General features: G+C 53.5%; 3 protein-coding genes across 3 annotated transcripts; 2 read left to right on the top strand and 1 right to left on the bottom strand.

Annotated features, from left to right (window-relative positions):
- Positions 1-1,695: 1,695 nt before the first annotated feature.
- HER10_EVM0003459 (multicopper oxidase) lies at positions 1,696-3,838 on the top strand (the record flags this gene model as incomplete). The annotated part of the gene is made up of 5 exons (XM_035473134.1): positions 1,696-2,037; positions 2,096-2,590; positions 2,647-3,223; positions 3,309-3,534; positions 3,604-3,838. 5 exons carry the CDS (start codon positions 1,696-1,698, stop codon positions 3,836-3,838), a joined length of 1,875 nt encoding a protein of 624 aa, XP_035329089.1.
- A 671-nt stretch (positions 3,839-4,509) lies between these two features.
- HER10_EVM0006956 (CDP-alcohol phosphatidyltransferase) lies at positions 4,510-5,583 on the bottom strand (the record flags this gene model as incomplete). The annotated part of the gene is made up of 3 exons (XM_035476524.1): positions 4,510-4,902; positions 4,962-5,338; positions 5,400-5,583. The coding sequence occupies 3 exons, from the start codon at positions 5,581-5,583 to the stop codon at positions 4,510-4,512; spliced, it is 954 nt and encodes a 317-aa protein (XP_035329550.1).
- A 5,383-nt stretch (positions 5,584-10,966) lies between these two features.
- On the top strand, positions 10,967-13,100 carry HER10_EVM0011537 (orotidine 5'-phosphate decarboxylase). The gene has a single exon (XM_035480966.1). The coding sequence runs from the start codon at positions 11,520-11,522 to the stop codon at positions 12,627-12,629; it is 1,110 nt and encodes a 369-aa protein (XP_035330106.1). The 5' UTR covers positions 10,967-11,519; the 3' UTR covers positions 12,630-13,100.
- The last annotated feature ends 1,159 nt before the right edge of the window (positions 13,101-14,259 follow it).

Consider the following 14,259-nt stretch of genomic DNA (forward strand, 5'->3'; position numbering starts at 1 on the left):
TAAAGGAAAGGCCCGTGATTCTGACGATCGACATGGGATGACACAGATTGACTTGTCTTTAGCCCAGCATCATTTCTATCTTTGACAAGAAGGACAACGGAATGGCCTATCTCTGAGACGCCCAATTGTCGATCTTCAGCCATATGTCGGCAACGTACAACGCCGTTGACTGGTGCTACGCCAGACAAGCAATGTGGCGGATGCTGGAGGTGTTTTGACGTGGGATGCCGGCGGCAAGCCAGAGATGGGCTCAAAGATGTGCTAGACTGCCACTGCTAGATGACCATCGAGCCAACTGGTTCCCTGTGGCGGGACTCATTACTCGTGACAATACCACTGACAAATTTACAGCATGGAATTAGTTTGGCCTCGACAGCGATGGCGGAGTTCCATCAATAGCATTGCGATCGCCGCCAAAAAAGTCTGATAGGCTGAGGGATTTGGAACCAGCTTTCATAAGATTTGAATAGGCACATGGGACAGATTGACCTAAAGGTATCTTGTCACTTCCTGCCAAGGGTTGGCAACCATGACAACAGTTGAACGACCCTGAATGAACCCTCGGCGATCAAGATTCCATATACTCCGTAACTCCGCACCTGGTCTTTTGTTCTCGAGGATCCCCTTCGACGACACCTTCGTATATCGGTTCATCCTGAGTTTCTATGACAGATCTCGCTGTTCAGCTCGCTCTAGAATCCCAGCAAGGCCGACTAGCAATTTCCACACTTTCCGCATTGACGGAAACCGACGGAATGGGACGAGGTAAAAGAGTCGAGAGACCCTCTTTCTCGACTTCTCATGGAGTCATGGTCTCTTCTTCGACAGGCCATCTTTGCCCACCTCGCCCACATCGGGGACACCTTCTGGCAGAAGCGAGGCCAGGCGAGACCCAATTTCGCCTTAGCGCGGGGAGACAAGCTTTTTCTCGGCTGTAGGGGCCCCTGGTTAGTTGATCTCCTTTGCAGGTGAAAAAGATCCCCTCCCCACCCTTTCTCGTTTGCAAGCTGCAATAGCAACGTGATGGACAAATGATGCCGAGTTCCGTGCGAGCCAGTCGTTTTTTCTCGCTACTACAAGCCATCGTCTCGCGCTATCAATCGACACCTGAGGTCTTCGGGTCTGAGTGGCTTGTGTTAGTGTAGAAAGCTCAGTGGTCTTTCGAGCAACATCTGATAAGATGATGGCGCGCTAAGCAGGTAGCGTGTGCCCAGCCGTCCCCCTCCGGCCAAGGAGCTGGAACGAAAGGTGTCGGGACCAGTGGAAGATCAGATTGATAAGATGTCTTGGGCAAAGTGCCAAAAGCCGCGAAAAGAAGCGACAAGGGGAGGAGGGGGTGGAAACTCGAAGGGCCACCCCAGCCAGGGTGGCAAGCATTGGTCCTCCTCGCCAGAAGTTGCCGTTTCCTTGAAGCGAATTGAGAGGAGAGCCAGCCAGCCACACAGATAGACCTGACCCAAATCGAACGGAAGTTTTGTAGAGGGCCCGTTTCCCTTTCTTTCGAACGATGTGAATTCTTCTTGCCTCTGGTCTGTCCCCGGATCAATCTTCCTGAAGGGATACACAAGAAGCCGCTCGTGTCACTGCGAGACTTGACATTCTCCGCCGCCTTGCTCCTGGCGAATTCTTTTCTCCCCTGCGCACCACGGGATAGCAAAGACCGAAGCAGAGAAACAGAAGAAGAGAAACGTAAACATGACAGGCACAGCAGGCCTCTTGGCCCTCCTCTCCGCCATCGTGCAGACGGCCTACGCTGCCACAGTCACGTATGACTTTAACATTGGCTGGGTGACGGCAAACCCAGATGGTGCCTTCGACCGTCCGACAATCGGTATCAATGGCCAATGGCCGATTCCTCGCATCGATGCCAATGTCGGAGACAATGTTATCATCAATGCTCATAACCAGCTAGGGAACCAGTCGACCTCCCTTCACTTCCACGGCCTCTACATGAACGGCACAACCCATATGGACGGACCGGCTCAAGTCAGCCAGTGCGCCATTCCGCCGGGGTCGTCTTTCACTTACAACTTCACCGTAAGCAGTGCTTTTTTGAGACGGTTGATGAGAGAGACTTTCTGACAGTCGAGTGTAGATCAACCAGCCGGGAACATACTGGTACCACTCCCACACTCAGTCGCAATATCCCGACGGCCTGCGACAAGTATTCGTCATTCACGACCCAAGCTCGCCCTTCAAGGATCAATACGATGAAGAAGTTGTTGTATCTCTGTCCGACTGGTACCATGACCAGATGGCCGACCTCATTCCTCCCTTCATGAGCAAGGGCAACCCAACGGGCGCAGAGCCCGTCCCGCAAGCCGCTCTCATGAACGACACGCAGAATCTCAAGGTCCCGGTGCAGCCCGGCAAGACATATCTCTTCAGACTAGTCAATGTGGCTGCCTTTGCTGGGCAATACGTCTGGATCGAGGGTCACAATATCTCCATTGTTGAGGTCGACGGCGTCTACACGGAGCCCGCGGAGGCGAGCATGATTTACATCTCCGCTGCTCAGCGGTACAGCTTCCTCGTAACGACCCGAAATGATACCTCGTCCAACTTTGCGATTGTGGGAAGCATGGATACTGTAAGTTACGGCTCAGCTCCAACCCGTATATCTCGCACATAAAGCTCACCAAATAGTCCCTCTTCGATACCCTCCCGGATGACCTCAACTACAACGTAACCGGCTGGCTCGTCTACGATGACTCGAAACCTACAGACCCTGCAGCGACGCTCGACGCTTTCGACCCCTTTGATGACATGACCCTCGTCCCTTACGACAAGCAACCCCTTCTCCCGGAACCCTCCCAGACTGTTGAGCTCGATGTCATCATGGATAACCTCGGCGACGGTGCAAACTACGCCTTCTTCAACAACATCACCTACAAGGCTCCCAAGGTGCCCACTCTCTACACCGTCCTCTCCGCTGGTGACGCGGCGACAAACGCAGAGGTATACGGCACATACACCCACCCCTTTGTGCTCGAGCGCAACGAGGTCGTCCAGATCATTGTCAACAACCTCGACCCGGGCCGTCACCCCTTCCACTTGCACGGTCACGACTTCCAGGCGCTGTACCGCGCCGCCGAAGACGGGGGCACGTTCGCCGATGCTAATGTTACCGAGGCGGATTTCCCTGCTACGCCGATGCGTCGCGATACCCTCGTCGTTTGGCCGAATGGAAACATCGTTTTGCGTTTCAGAGCAAATAATCCTGGTAAGTTGGTCTACACAGTCCAGCCTGTGAATGTATCCGATTTTTTGATTGAACCATCACGATTTCTAACAATCATGAACCCCAGGCGTCTGGCTATTCCATTGCCACATCGAGTGGCACGTAACCTCCGGTCTCATGGCAACCTTTGTCGAGGCACCGCTGGATCTCCAAAAGAACCTCACAATCCCTCAGAACCACTTGGACGTCTGCACAGCAGGCAGCGTGCCGACAACCGGCAACGCCGCGGCCAACACCAAGGACTACCTGGACCTGAGCGGACAAAACACACCGCCATCGCGTCTTCCGGACGGGTGAGTCATCTTGACACTTCAATGCTGTAGTAAATCACGAAAATGCTGACGGAAAGCTTGAAACATCAGCTTCACCTCGAGAGGTATCGTCGCTCTCGTCTTCAGCTGTATCACTGGCATCCTCGGCGTTTTGACCGTGGCGTGGTACGGTCTCGCAAAGACGCCAGACGGCCCCTCCGAGTCCGGGTACAGGGCGCCGGCGCCGGGCGTGGCCGCGGGGGTGGACCACGCCGCCGGAAATCATCAAAAGGAACCAATCATGGTTGGAGCCGGACCCGGCGGGTCTGGTGTAAGTCATGCTTGACGGTGAACTGGTCTGATAGTTGTGCAGTGAGCACCATGTTGTTGAATAGATGAGCACAGGCGCAGTTCGGCCAAGCAAGCCATTTTGCCCTGGCGGGGAGGTCATGATGTCTCATCCACGTAGCAGGATGGTGTAACACTATAGCGTGATACTTCTTTTGACGACATACCTGGTGACGACGTTTGTAAGAGTTCGTGGGCCCGATTTCATGAATAGATGAAGCATCAATTAGTCTAATGTGTGGAAGAAATTGAATAATGAAGACAACAAACTCCAGACTCCTGAATCTGCCATTCGGCCAAGACTCTCGTTTCCTTCCTCTCCTACATGGTTGTCCTCGGCGTTCCTAGCCGGACATGTGTGAATGCACCTGGTGCCATTAGAGTTCCATACCAAAAGAATCTGCTCCTCGCCGTGCTCATATCTTCTAGAGACTACACGGTCTTGAACTGGAGCTCCTCAATTCTCTCTTTTCCCAGCACCGTCGCCAGTCGCCGGTGACGTGGCCATTTTGGTACGTCGACACAGATCCGTTGATGGTGCAGCTGCCTTCTCCTGCCAGCTTATCACGGAGAAGGCGCGCTCTGGAACGCAAGCTCTCTCATAAGCAGATTGACGTCAAGAGAAGCGTCCGTTGGTGCGAACGCACTTGTCGCCACTTGCTGGCTGACTTAGGTGCTCTTGGTCTTCTTCCTGGGCAAGCCCTGCGCCTTCCTCATGGCGAGATCGCCCTCAGCGAGCCATTTGCTCGCCTTGACAATTTGCACAATGTTGATGAACTGCTTCATAGCCATAACGGGGAAGCTGATGGCAGTAAGGACCCAGGGCCAGAAGGAATCCATCTTGTTCGCGCGCGCAAGCTCGAGAGCTGCCGCGCTGTAAGGATTCGGGAAGATCTGGCTCAGCAGCGATGTATTGACCTGTGCGCCGGCCTGAATCTGCATGGCCTCCGAGTTGGAGACGGAGTTGAGGAGAGAGGGCGACAGAAGCGGCGAGGAGAAGGACAAGAGGTAGAGGGCGATGAAGAATAGTTCGTTCAGGGCGCAAAAGACGAAGAGAACAGTCTGCAGGGCATCAGGTCAGCTCCAATGTCGGGTTCACTGCGCTTGAAAGTGTAACAGACCTTATTGGTGTAGTACAAGTGCAAGATCCAGCTGCGGCTCTCGTCGACGTTCTTGTGGCTGCTTTCGGAGCCCGCCATAGTGAGAGTGGTGTACATGTGGATGTAGTGGCTCGAGAAGTCAAGTGAGAGGAGCATCTGGAAGACGATGGTCCAGCGAGGGAACGCGCAGGACAGGAACACCAGCAGGCACGAAGTCGTGCATCTGTCCGTGACCATGTCCAGGACGGCGCCGAAGCGCGTGGACTGCTCAAAGGCACGAGCGGCGTATCCATCGAGAGCATCCAGGAGACAGGACACGCTGTACAGCAAGGAGCAGGTTCGTGGGTGGAGGGGCATGTAGTAGAGGGAGGCGATGGCGAGGACGATGCGCGAGTAGCCTGAGACGGGACACTTGTTAGCTGTTTGCTAGCATGCCTACAGCTTGCCAGATAGACGAACCGATGATGTTGGGCCAGAACAGGAAGATGTTCTCCTTAGGGCCATCTTCCGAAGCTTCCGTCACTGACGTTCCGTTGCCATTGCCATTCATCGCGACCTGGTCGGCTGGTCCGGTGGTTGTAACTTTGGATGATTCCGCAGCGGCGGCTTGGGCGGCTTGACGCCTCGTTTGTCGGACCGACATGGTGATGGGTGTCTAGAGGCTGTAGCTCAGTAGATGGAAGAGGTTGATCGGTCGAAGAATGGGGCGTGAAGAGCTTTTAAACGGCGTGGATGAGGCGACCGAGGCAGCCGGTGTTCCAGTGGAGGTTACACGGTAGATCGATAAGTGGCTCCTAGTGACAGGATTCGTCGCCCAAGACAAGGGATGGAGATGGGTGCAGAATTGCCAGCCAGCTTTGCGGAGATGAGCTATCGAAGAGGAAATCGATAGGCGCAAGAGACGTCGGATGGGATTGACGGACAGAAGCGACACGTGTAGGATGGTTTGGTGGAGGAGGAGGTGGAAGAGAAAGGAGTGTTCGAGAGGCAGCAGGCGCAGTGGTAAATGATACAGATAGCAGACGCCTGTGCTGATGTGGGATGGGACGGTACGTTCGGAGTGGTGGGTTGAAATTGCTTAAGGGCCTGCGGTGCCAGCTTACTGCTTTTCCTCAGCTTGAGCCTTGAGCAAGCTTAGCCGGTGTCAAGTCGACCCAAGGTTCCCAAAGTGACAGATTGCGGCACGCTATCGTTGCTTGGCTTCTCCTTTCTCTTCCATTCTGATCTCACAGGATAAGTTTCCACCCACTATTCATTCGTACACTACGGAGTACCTAGGTAGGTACGGAATCACAGAAATCCATCTGTACGCGTAAGGCAAGGTACCTCTTTCCCTGGATTTCTATGGCGAGGTACCTACTTCATGAAGCGGGTCTTCTGCCCTGCCGCCCCCATGCCCGCCCGACCTTACCTGCCTTACGTAGGAAGCAACCGCTGTTTGGCCAGTCTTACGTATCTCGCAGGTGTTCCGGATCGGCAGTGGGCACACTCTCTCGACTCCAGTTGCCATTTTCGCTAAGTTACCTCTCGACAAGGATTTGAAGGCGGAGATAAATGCAGCACAACTTGAGATTCCTGTGCTACCTTACTGCGTTGGCACATTGGTAAAGACCGTAAGGCGCGCTGCTATTGGTAGTTTTCAATTATCCGTAGTCTCTGGCAGATTCGACCTACCCAAAATGATCCAGCTACCTTACCTAAGGTACCTAAGGTAAGACGTTATCGGCCTTTCGAATCTAGCAGTGATAAGAAGACATAAGGTAAGGTAGGATAAGAGAGAGATAAGGGAAGACACCTCGAGGTGGTTGATGGGCAGGCTGATGCGCCATCTCGCTTCCGAATTTCGCTTTCGTTCATATCATCACCAAGAAGAGATCAAACTGCACAAACGAGCATGCATCACCTCCTTCGCGTTATAATCCTTACTCGACCATCTTCCCTTTTGAGCGCGATGAATGGTAGCACTATCTTAGGTATCAGTCATGTGGCATATTACTCTGGCCTACCCATCCATTGGAGCCTGAGTATGGCACTAGCATCCAAGGCATGATAAGAGAGAGAAAGATACCTTACAACCTTGGAACTTTAGCACGGCTCTTATCGATGTAGGTAACTGAAGAACACCATGCCCTTCTACACGACTCATTCAAGCGTAAGTTGGGCATCCTTGATTTTCCCATCTTCCCCATGTCTTTCAAGCATCCCTACCTTAGGCCAGGACAGGATTGTAGGAACTATGAACACAGGCATCGAAACCTCATATCCCCCATCAAATGCCCTTCACATCAACAACCTAATGATGACGACAACGACAATGGCAGTAACGAGACAACCCCAGACCTTCCATATGCGCCCGCAGAATGCAAGAGCAACAGTCGCTTGTGAAGCGCACCTGCCTTGCTGCAAGATAATACCAAGGTACCAGGCAGGCAGGCACCTGCATGTCTCGGATCTTCCTATCTCAACTACCTACATGTTGTGCGCCTGAGATAACCTGGTGCTTCTGAACCAACATCGGCTTGCTAACTTCACGACGTGACCCCTGCCTCCATACTTGTCTCAGGCCTGTTTTCTCTCTCGTCCTCTCTCTTGCGATGACCAGTCCTGCACCACCCCGCCATCGTTATCTTCTTCCGAGGAGCACCCCGCAGTCGTATCGCCCAAGGATTATACCCCACCAAGAATAAATCCTCAAGAACCAAGATACAGTTGCTGGCAGTGAGCATATATAAGTCACCACGTACGTATGCATTTGCTGAAACAACTACTCAACATGTCTGTCGCTGCTGAAGTATCGCTAGCTCTCGAGTTCTGCACTGCCTTTGATTCCGCTTTGGCTCTATATGGTCTGATCGACAGGCCACAAATCGTCCATGCTGTCCGAGCCGTTGGCTGGGCTCGTGAGCCTTGGCTGTCAGTTTCAGTCCGAGTGTACGCACGAAACGAACTGTATGCTACCGGGTCTTTTACTAGTACCCTAACTAGAGTCCCGAAAACATGGTTTCATAGACCAACATCCTCGCCGGGAGGTTGCCGATCGCGGGGACCCGAATATGTCGCGCCCTCGGGTAGCAAGTTGATGGAGTTCGTCTGCGGAATAGTCTCGGTAACAGACAGATTGTTTGGCGGGAGGTCCTTATTAATGGAGCAGGTCGGGGATTTGCCAAGGCCGTTCCCGAGAGCTTGGACGTCTTGCAGGCATTTTCGAGAGCCAGCTTTGCCGCAACCTGTTGATTTCTAGCTAGGTACGGATACTGCGCAGGTCTGCACGTGTTTGACAGTGTGACAGCCTGGCCATGAGTCGGCGTTTCTGCGCTACCATCGGCAGAAGCCGTTGGGCTAAGTTTGAAAAGGGAACGAGGCCAGGGCACCCGGCAGAAGGTAGCATGGTTGCGGGGAAGAAACACACACCGTTCTTTGGTTCATCGGACTTCCCGTCTCTACCTCGCCAAATGGCACGAGAATGCCTTACTTGGTGGGACTAAGGCCCGGGGGCATGGCATGATAATGTCCAGCCGCCCGGGCTTGATAGGCCAAAGAGAAGCAGCTATGGATACGGATACGTGAAGCCTGAGTAGCTCACCACTGACCAGGCTCACCTACAGCTTCGGGCCCGTACTATAGCCTTCACCGTTGCGTGGTTCTGGAGGCGGCCGCGGCGGCCTCACCGCATGAGACGGCGTTGCCGCTTCCGGCGGCGAATTTCGACGGCTGCGGCCATACGACGAGCCAACCAGCCCAACCAACCTTCCGGGTCACCACAGTTGAGCTCGGCCGGCCTCTCTTTCTCATCTACGATACGCAGAGAATGGCGACGATGTACAAGTCACGGTGACCTCTTCAGACTTCGTGGACCAGGATGCTTCCCTCTGGTCCACACCCCATCACATCTCAGTCCAGACGGATACTCTGCGCTTCCAACAAAATTTTTTCTTTTGCAACGGGCCGACAGGGAGATTAACACAATTCGCACTGCCGCTCAATGCAACGCAAAGTCAAGCAGTCGAGGAGATGGGATTGGTGCGTCCACTGCATTCATGGTTTCCGTTTTACGACACCACCATTGTGTTAGCTGGGCTGGTCCTGCGCAAGTGGTGGTTGCTGTCTTCGGCGACAGTTCCATCGGCGTACAAAAAACGCACATCACAAATAGAAGGAATCATCAAAACCCTTGTCCACAGGGCTACACGTCACATTTGCAGGGTCTGATCGGGGAAAGAAAGATACTTTTGCCGGACGTCTGGTCTGTTCCAGAACGTGCAAAAGGTGGGTTCGAGCCCATCTCATCTGGTCGCCCACGTCGGTCTGCCTCTGGGGATCGACTCAGGCATGCTGCCGTTGAGCCTGGGAGATGCCGCGGCTCGAGCTTTGCCTGTTTCTTCTCTTCTTCTGTAATTCTTTCTATGATTTTCCATTCGGATCGGCTTCGGGGGCATAGTTTGGTAGTGACATGTATCTGCCGCAGCATGGTCAGCGGCCCCTCGAAGCTCCGGGGCCGGTTCGGTTTGGTGAGATGAGGTGATGGGAGCTGAAGTCGGCTATGTATTGAATCATTCGCTCAAGTGACCATCGGCGACGTAGTCCATCCATTGGCATGCCTGGAATAAGTCAGCCCCTTAGTTTGGCATTGGCGGCGGCATGGACAGGTCTGGTTGCCGGGATGCCACATGGAAGGTCGGCATGCTTTTGTTCGAGGACTACGGACATAGGTACACTACGAATACTAATCAGTAATCGACTACCTAATTAGCCCACACCGTATTGTGCATCTGTATGATGCCTTTGAGCACCAGGCCAGGTGTCTTGCAGTGAGTGCCTCACTACCTTGGTCGATTCAGAGTATCGAACACTGACAAGGATGTGTCGGGATGTTCCAGCCCGGCCAAGAACGGCGGTGTCCCTGGCCAGTCCGATTCCGATCACCAGGAATGCAGCAGCTGGACTCTGTAGACTAGCGGGAGAGGCAAAGCTACCTTACGGACCACGGTAGATGACGGTGTAGACATGCCGCGAGACAATATGGAAGTGGACGTGTACGAGTAGACGAAGATGGTGTAGGAAGCGAGAAAAAGGGGGCATGGAGTTTTAAAATTGAGGTAAACTACAGATGGAGGAGCCTTTTGATGCAGATTCATTGGATTTGTTGCCAAGCCCAAGGTCCAAGGTACTTGAAATTAATAGGAGCAATTGCCTCAAGGTACCTTACCTTACGGATACCTTGGTAGAGAACTCCCGGTAAAGGATTCGTAGGTACGGATAGACCAAGTAAAATAATTAGGAGAAAGGAGCGAGGAGGAGGAGGAGGATGAAGAAGAAGAGGAAGAGGTGGAGAGAAGGGCATCGGATAGGATCCCGTCTTTTCCTCCCTCTTGGGTTCCTTCCATTGACGCTATCCCTCGGGTCCCTCCGATATTGCCTGCTGCTACTCCGTACCTAAGGTAAGGTAAGTTAATAGCAAATAGCACCAAAGCATTCTCGTCAATGTTTCTCTCCGGCACTCTCTGAGTCCAGTCTTCTCTGCTCCCTCTCCTGTGACTGACATGGTATCTTCTTTCTCTTGTCTTCTTTATTTAACCCATGCACTTTTTTTTCTTTTTCAGTTGTATGTTGGTTCCTCCTGGATCTCCCGCTCCGGCCCCCAAAAGTGGCACCCTTGACTCTGAGGTACCTTGCGCCCTCCCCTCCTCCAATCCAGCCCCCTTCTTGCCTTTTTTTGTGACGGGGATCTGTACATGCAGAACGGACGAGAGAACCCCTCCATCGTCCCCCTCCAAGCCCCCCATTCCCTCCCATGTTTCCCCTCCGACAATTTTTTAGTCGGCCGCTCTCAGCACACCTGGCTTGCGGCTTGCGGCTTGCGGCTTTACCTGGGACTGGGACTGGAAGTCTGGGACAGAGTACGGAGTACCTACCTAAGGTACCTACCGCACCGTGGACGGGACTGGGCTATCTGCTCCGTACCTTACCTAGTCTTAAGCGCACCCCCACAGTCACATTGCACACACACACACACACACACACACACACAACACATCAACTTCTCACTAACTTATTATCTGTTCTAGTCCTCACTAAAAAAGTCCAGCCCACCTCACGCTGTCTCGTCACTTTATTATTCTGGCCTCCCGCCTCGCGCTTCCTTTCCCCTTTACTCTCTGGTCGGCTCTTCATCTGTCTCTCCCTCACGTCACGGCACGCCCACGTTGCATCTAGTCAAGCTTCTCAATTCCAAGTCAAAGCCCAAGCCCGGCAAGGCACGAACACCCCCAGACCTGAGCAATTCGCAACGCCCTCTTGTGGCTCTCGTACCTAACCATACAAAAACCCTGTTTGCGCTCTCTCAGCCATCTTCGTCACTTCCGAATTCACCCCCTCTCTTCCCGCTTGCTCGGCATCCCCCCCCTCTCGGCTTCAACTTCACCCAACCCAGACAGGCACCTTCGCCTTCTCCACCGCCGTACATACCTTCTTCAATTGGAAGCCTCGCCGTAGTGTACAAATCCCACGAACCTGGTACCGCAGCACGTCCCTTTCGCGCATTCGATCACAGTATTAACGAATCGAGAGACATCTGCTAGGATGACCTCTCACGCTACTTTGAAGGCGACCTTCGCCGGCCGCGCCGAATCCGCCAGCCATCCGCTCACAGCCTACCTCCTCCGATTGATGGACCTGAAGGCATCCAACCTTTGCCTCAGCGCCGACGTTCCCACCGCACGAGAGTTGCTCTACCTCGCCGACAAGGTCGGACCGTCCATCGTCGTCCTCAAGACACATCACGACATCGTCTCCGGCTGGGACTTCAACCCCCAGACTGGTACCGGCGCTAAGCTCGCCGCACTAGCTCGCAAGCATGGTTTCTTGATTTTCGAGGATCGCAAGTTCGGTGACATTGGCAACACGGTCCAGATGCAATACGTCGCTGGGTCGGCAAGGATTATCGAATGGGCGCACATCATCAACGTCAACATGGTCCCGGGCAAGGCCGCTGTCACAGCTCTCGCAGAGGCGGCCGCAAGATGGCGCGAAAGGTACCCTTACGAGGTCAAGACATCGGTTACGGTTGGAACCCCGAGGTCGGAGAGTTTCGACGACTACGATGAGGACAACAATGGTGATTCGTATGAACATACCATTGGCACTCCACGACCAAACGACGTCAACGGACGCAAGGGCAGCATTGTCTCCATCACCACCTTGACACAGCACTTCGAACCTGCGCCTTCCCCTCGATTCCCGAGAAACGAGTCCCACAGCTCTGACGAGGTTCTGTATGCCGGAATCGAGGAGGCCCCCATGGACCGTGGTCTTCTCATCCTGGCGCAAATGTCCAGTGCCGGTAACTTCATGAACAAGGAGTACACTGACGCTTGTGTCGAAGCGGCCAGGGAGAATAAGAACTTCGTCATGGGCTTTGTGTCCCAGGAGAGCCTCAATACCGAACCAGAGGACTCTTTTATTCACATGACACCGGGATGCCAACTGCCGCCGGAAGGTGACGAGGAGAACGGCGCCGTTGCGGGTGACGGCAAGGGACAGCAATACAACACGCCTCAAAAGCTTGTTGAGCTTTGCGGCACTGATGTCGTTATCGTCGGTCGTGGTATCCTGAAGGCTGGTGATCCTCAATCGGAGGCCGAGAGATACCGCAGGAAGGCCTGGAAGGCCTATCTCTCCCGTGTGGCATAGATGGCTCGTCTCTTACACACACATCCACCACCCTCCATCCACCCTCCTCCACCTACCCACCAAACTCATACACACACCCAAAGTCAATACCCAGGCGTGTTTTTTTCCATCGTTTTTTTCCAGTCGTACCGACGTCGGGGCGGGCTTTCATGCCGTATTCTCTAGGGTGCTACTGCTGGTTCATGCATATTCGGTCTTGCAATGGTATTCATGTTGTAGAGGATGGGGATTCGGACTCGGCACTGGGGCGATTTCTTAGACGGGGGGACTCGGCGACCCGGAAGACGGGTACAAAATAAAAAAAGGGATCGGCGTTGATTTTCTGCGGGTTCTACAAATGCAGGTCTTGCATGCGGACAGTTGCAGTTCATATATCATTGAAATGACAGTTCTCTGCCACGTTTACTTGTCTATATGTAATGGCCCTTGCCTCGATCTCCAAGTCTGCTGCATACCCTTTGGATCGTGAGCAACACCGTCCGGGCATTCCATCGATCCTATCTCTGGGGTGTGGCAGTGGGTAAGATGAGTGGCCGGCTGCTGCTACCGTTCTCTTCTGAGTAGCTTGTTCTTACTCGGCTTACTCGGTTTACTCGGTTTTGAGATCAGATCAGATCCCTCGTCCAGTCAAGGCAAGGTGTCGGTGATCGGCTATTGAGGAAAGCATGTACCTGAGCTACCCTGAACTGCCGTTGATCGCGCACCCTTCTGTAGCATAGCTTAATGTTCTGCGACAAGCTGACGGTAAAGTAGTTTCTCGACGGCATGGTGTGTGGCATGTGGCATCCAAGCATGTTACTACAAAACATGGCACGGGGAAGAGGAAAAGGGAAAGGAGGGACAAGGATGGAAGGGAAGAGTTGAGGATGTTTGCCCATACAGTAGCCAGGTATGCTCCGTAGGCGATTGGACAACGGACTTTGGCGGACAATGGGCAAAAGTCCTAAAGCCGATGGACGAGATCCATGGCGGGACCCTCACCCAACTTAGTAGGGGAGACGGGGCCAGGTCCGATCTGGAGGCAGAAGAAGTCTACTCATGGTTGAAAAGGTAAAAAGACTCCCTATTACCACTAGGAAGCTACCTTACTGTGTACTCCGTAGAGAAAATGAAGAGGGACAGAGGGAGAGAGAGAAGAGCACGTCGGGTCGGCGGGCAAGGTTCCCCGGGATGCGACATGTTCTCTACAAGTCCCGCGATGTGTGAGGTGCGAGATTCAAAAGATGAAGAAGGCTATTTCCCCCCCAAACCAAAAATGATGGTGAATTTAAAGCTGAGCAGTGTGCACCGTTGCCACGCGCACTAAGCAAGATCAAGCAAGGGGTGGCCAGCCGGTGCACAGCACCATCTTGCGCCGACTTCGACTGCCGCACAGCACAAACACAACGCCATACGCACGTAGAGTAACGACTACCGGGGAAAATACAAGTACCGGAAGCGCATCAACAGCCTTTTACTTCAAAAGGTCGTCCCGACTTTTTTAGACGACGAAGATGCCGACGGATCGCTGACGCTGGCTCTATGAAAGGGCATTGGTGCGACGGGATCATGAGAGGACATTGGCCGTGTGTCTAAAGTGGACGTTGGGACGTGAGGGAACGGTGGGACGTGAGGCGTGGGATGAGATCTC

Source organism: Colletotrichum scovillei (assembly GCF_011075155.1).
Source record: "Colletotrichum scovillei strain TJNH1 chromosome Unknown Contig00009, whole genome shotgun sequence".
NCBI classification, from domain to species: Eukaryota; Fungi; Ascomycota; class Sordariomycetes; order Glomerellales; family Glomerellaceae; genus Colletotrichum; species Colletotrichum scovillei.

Excerpts from the sequence above, each read along its gene's own strand:
- HER10_EVM0011537 (XM_035480966.1), top strand. The coding sequence starts at position 11,520 with ATGACCTCTCACGCTACTTTGAAGGCGACCTTCGCCGGCCGCGCCGAA.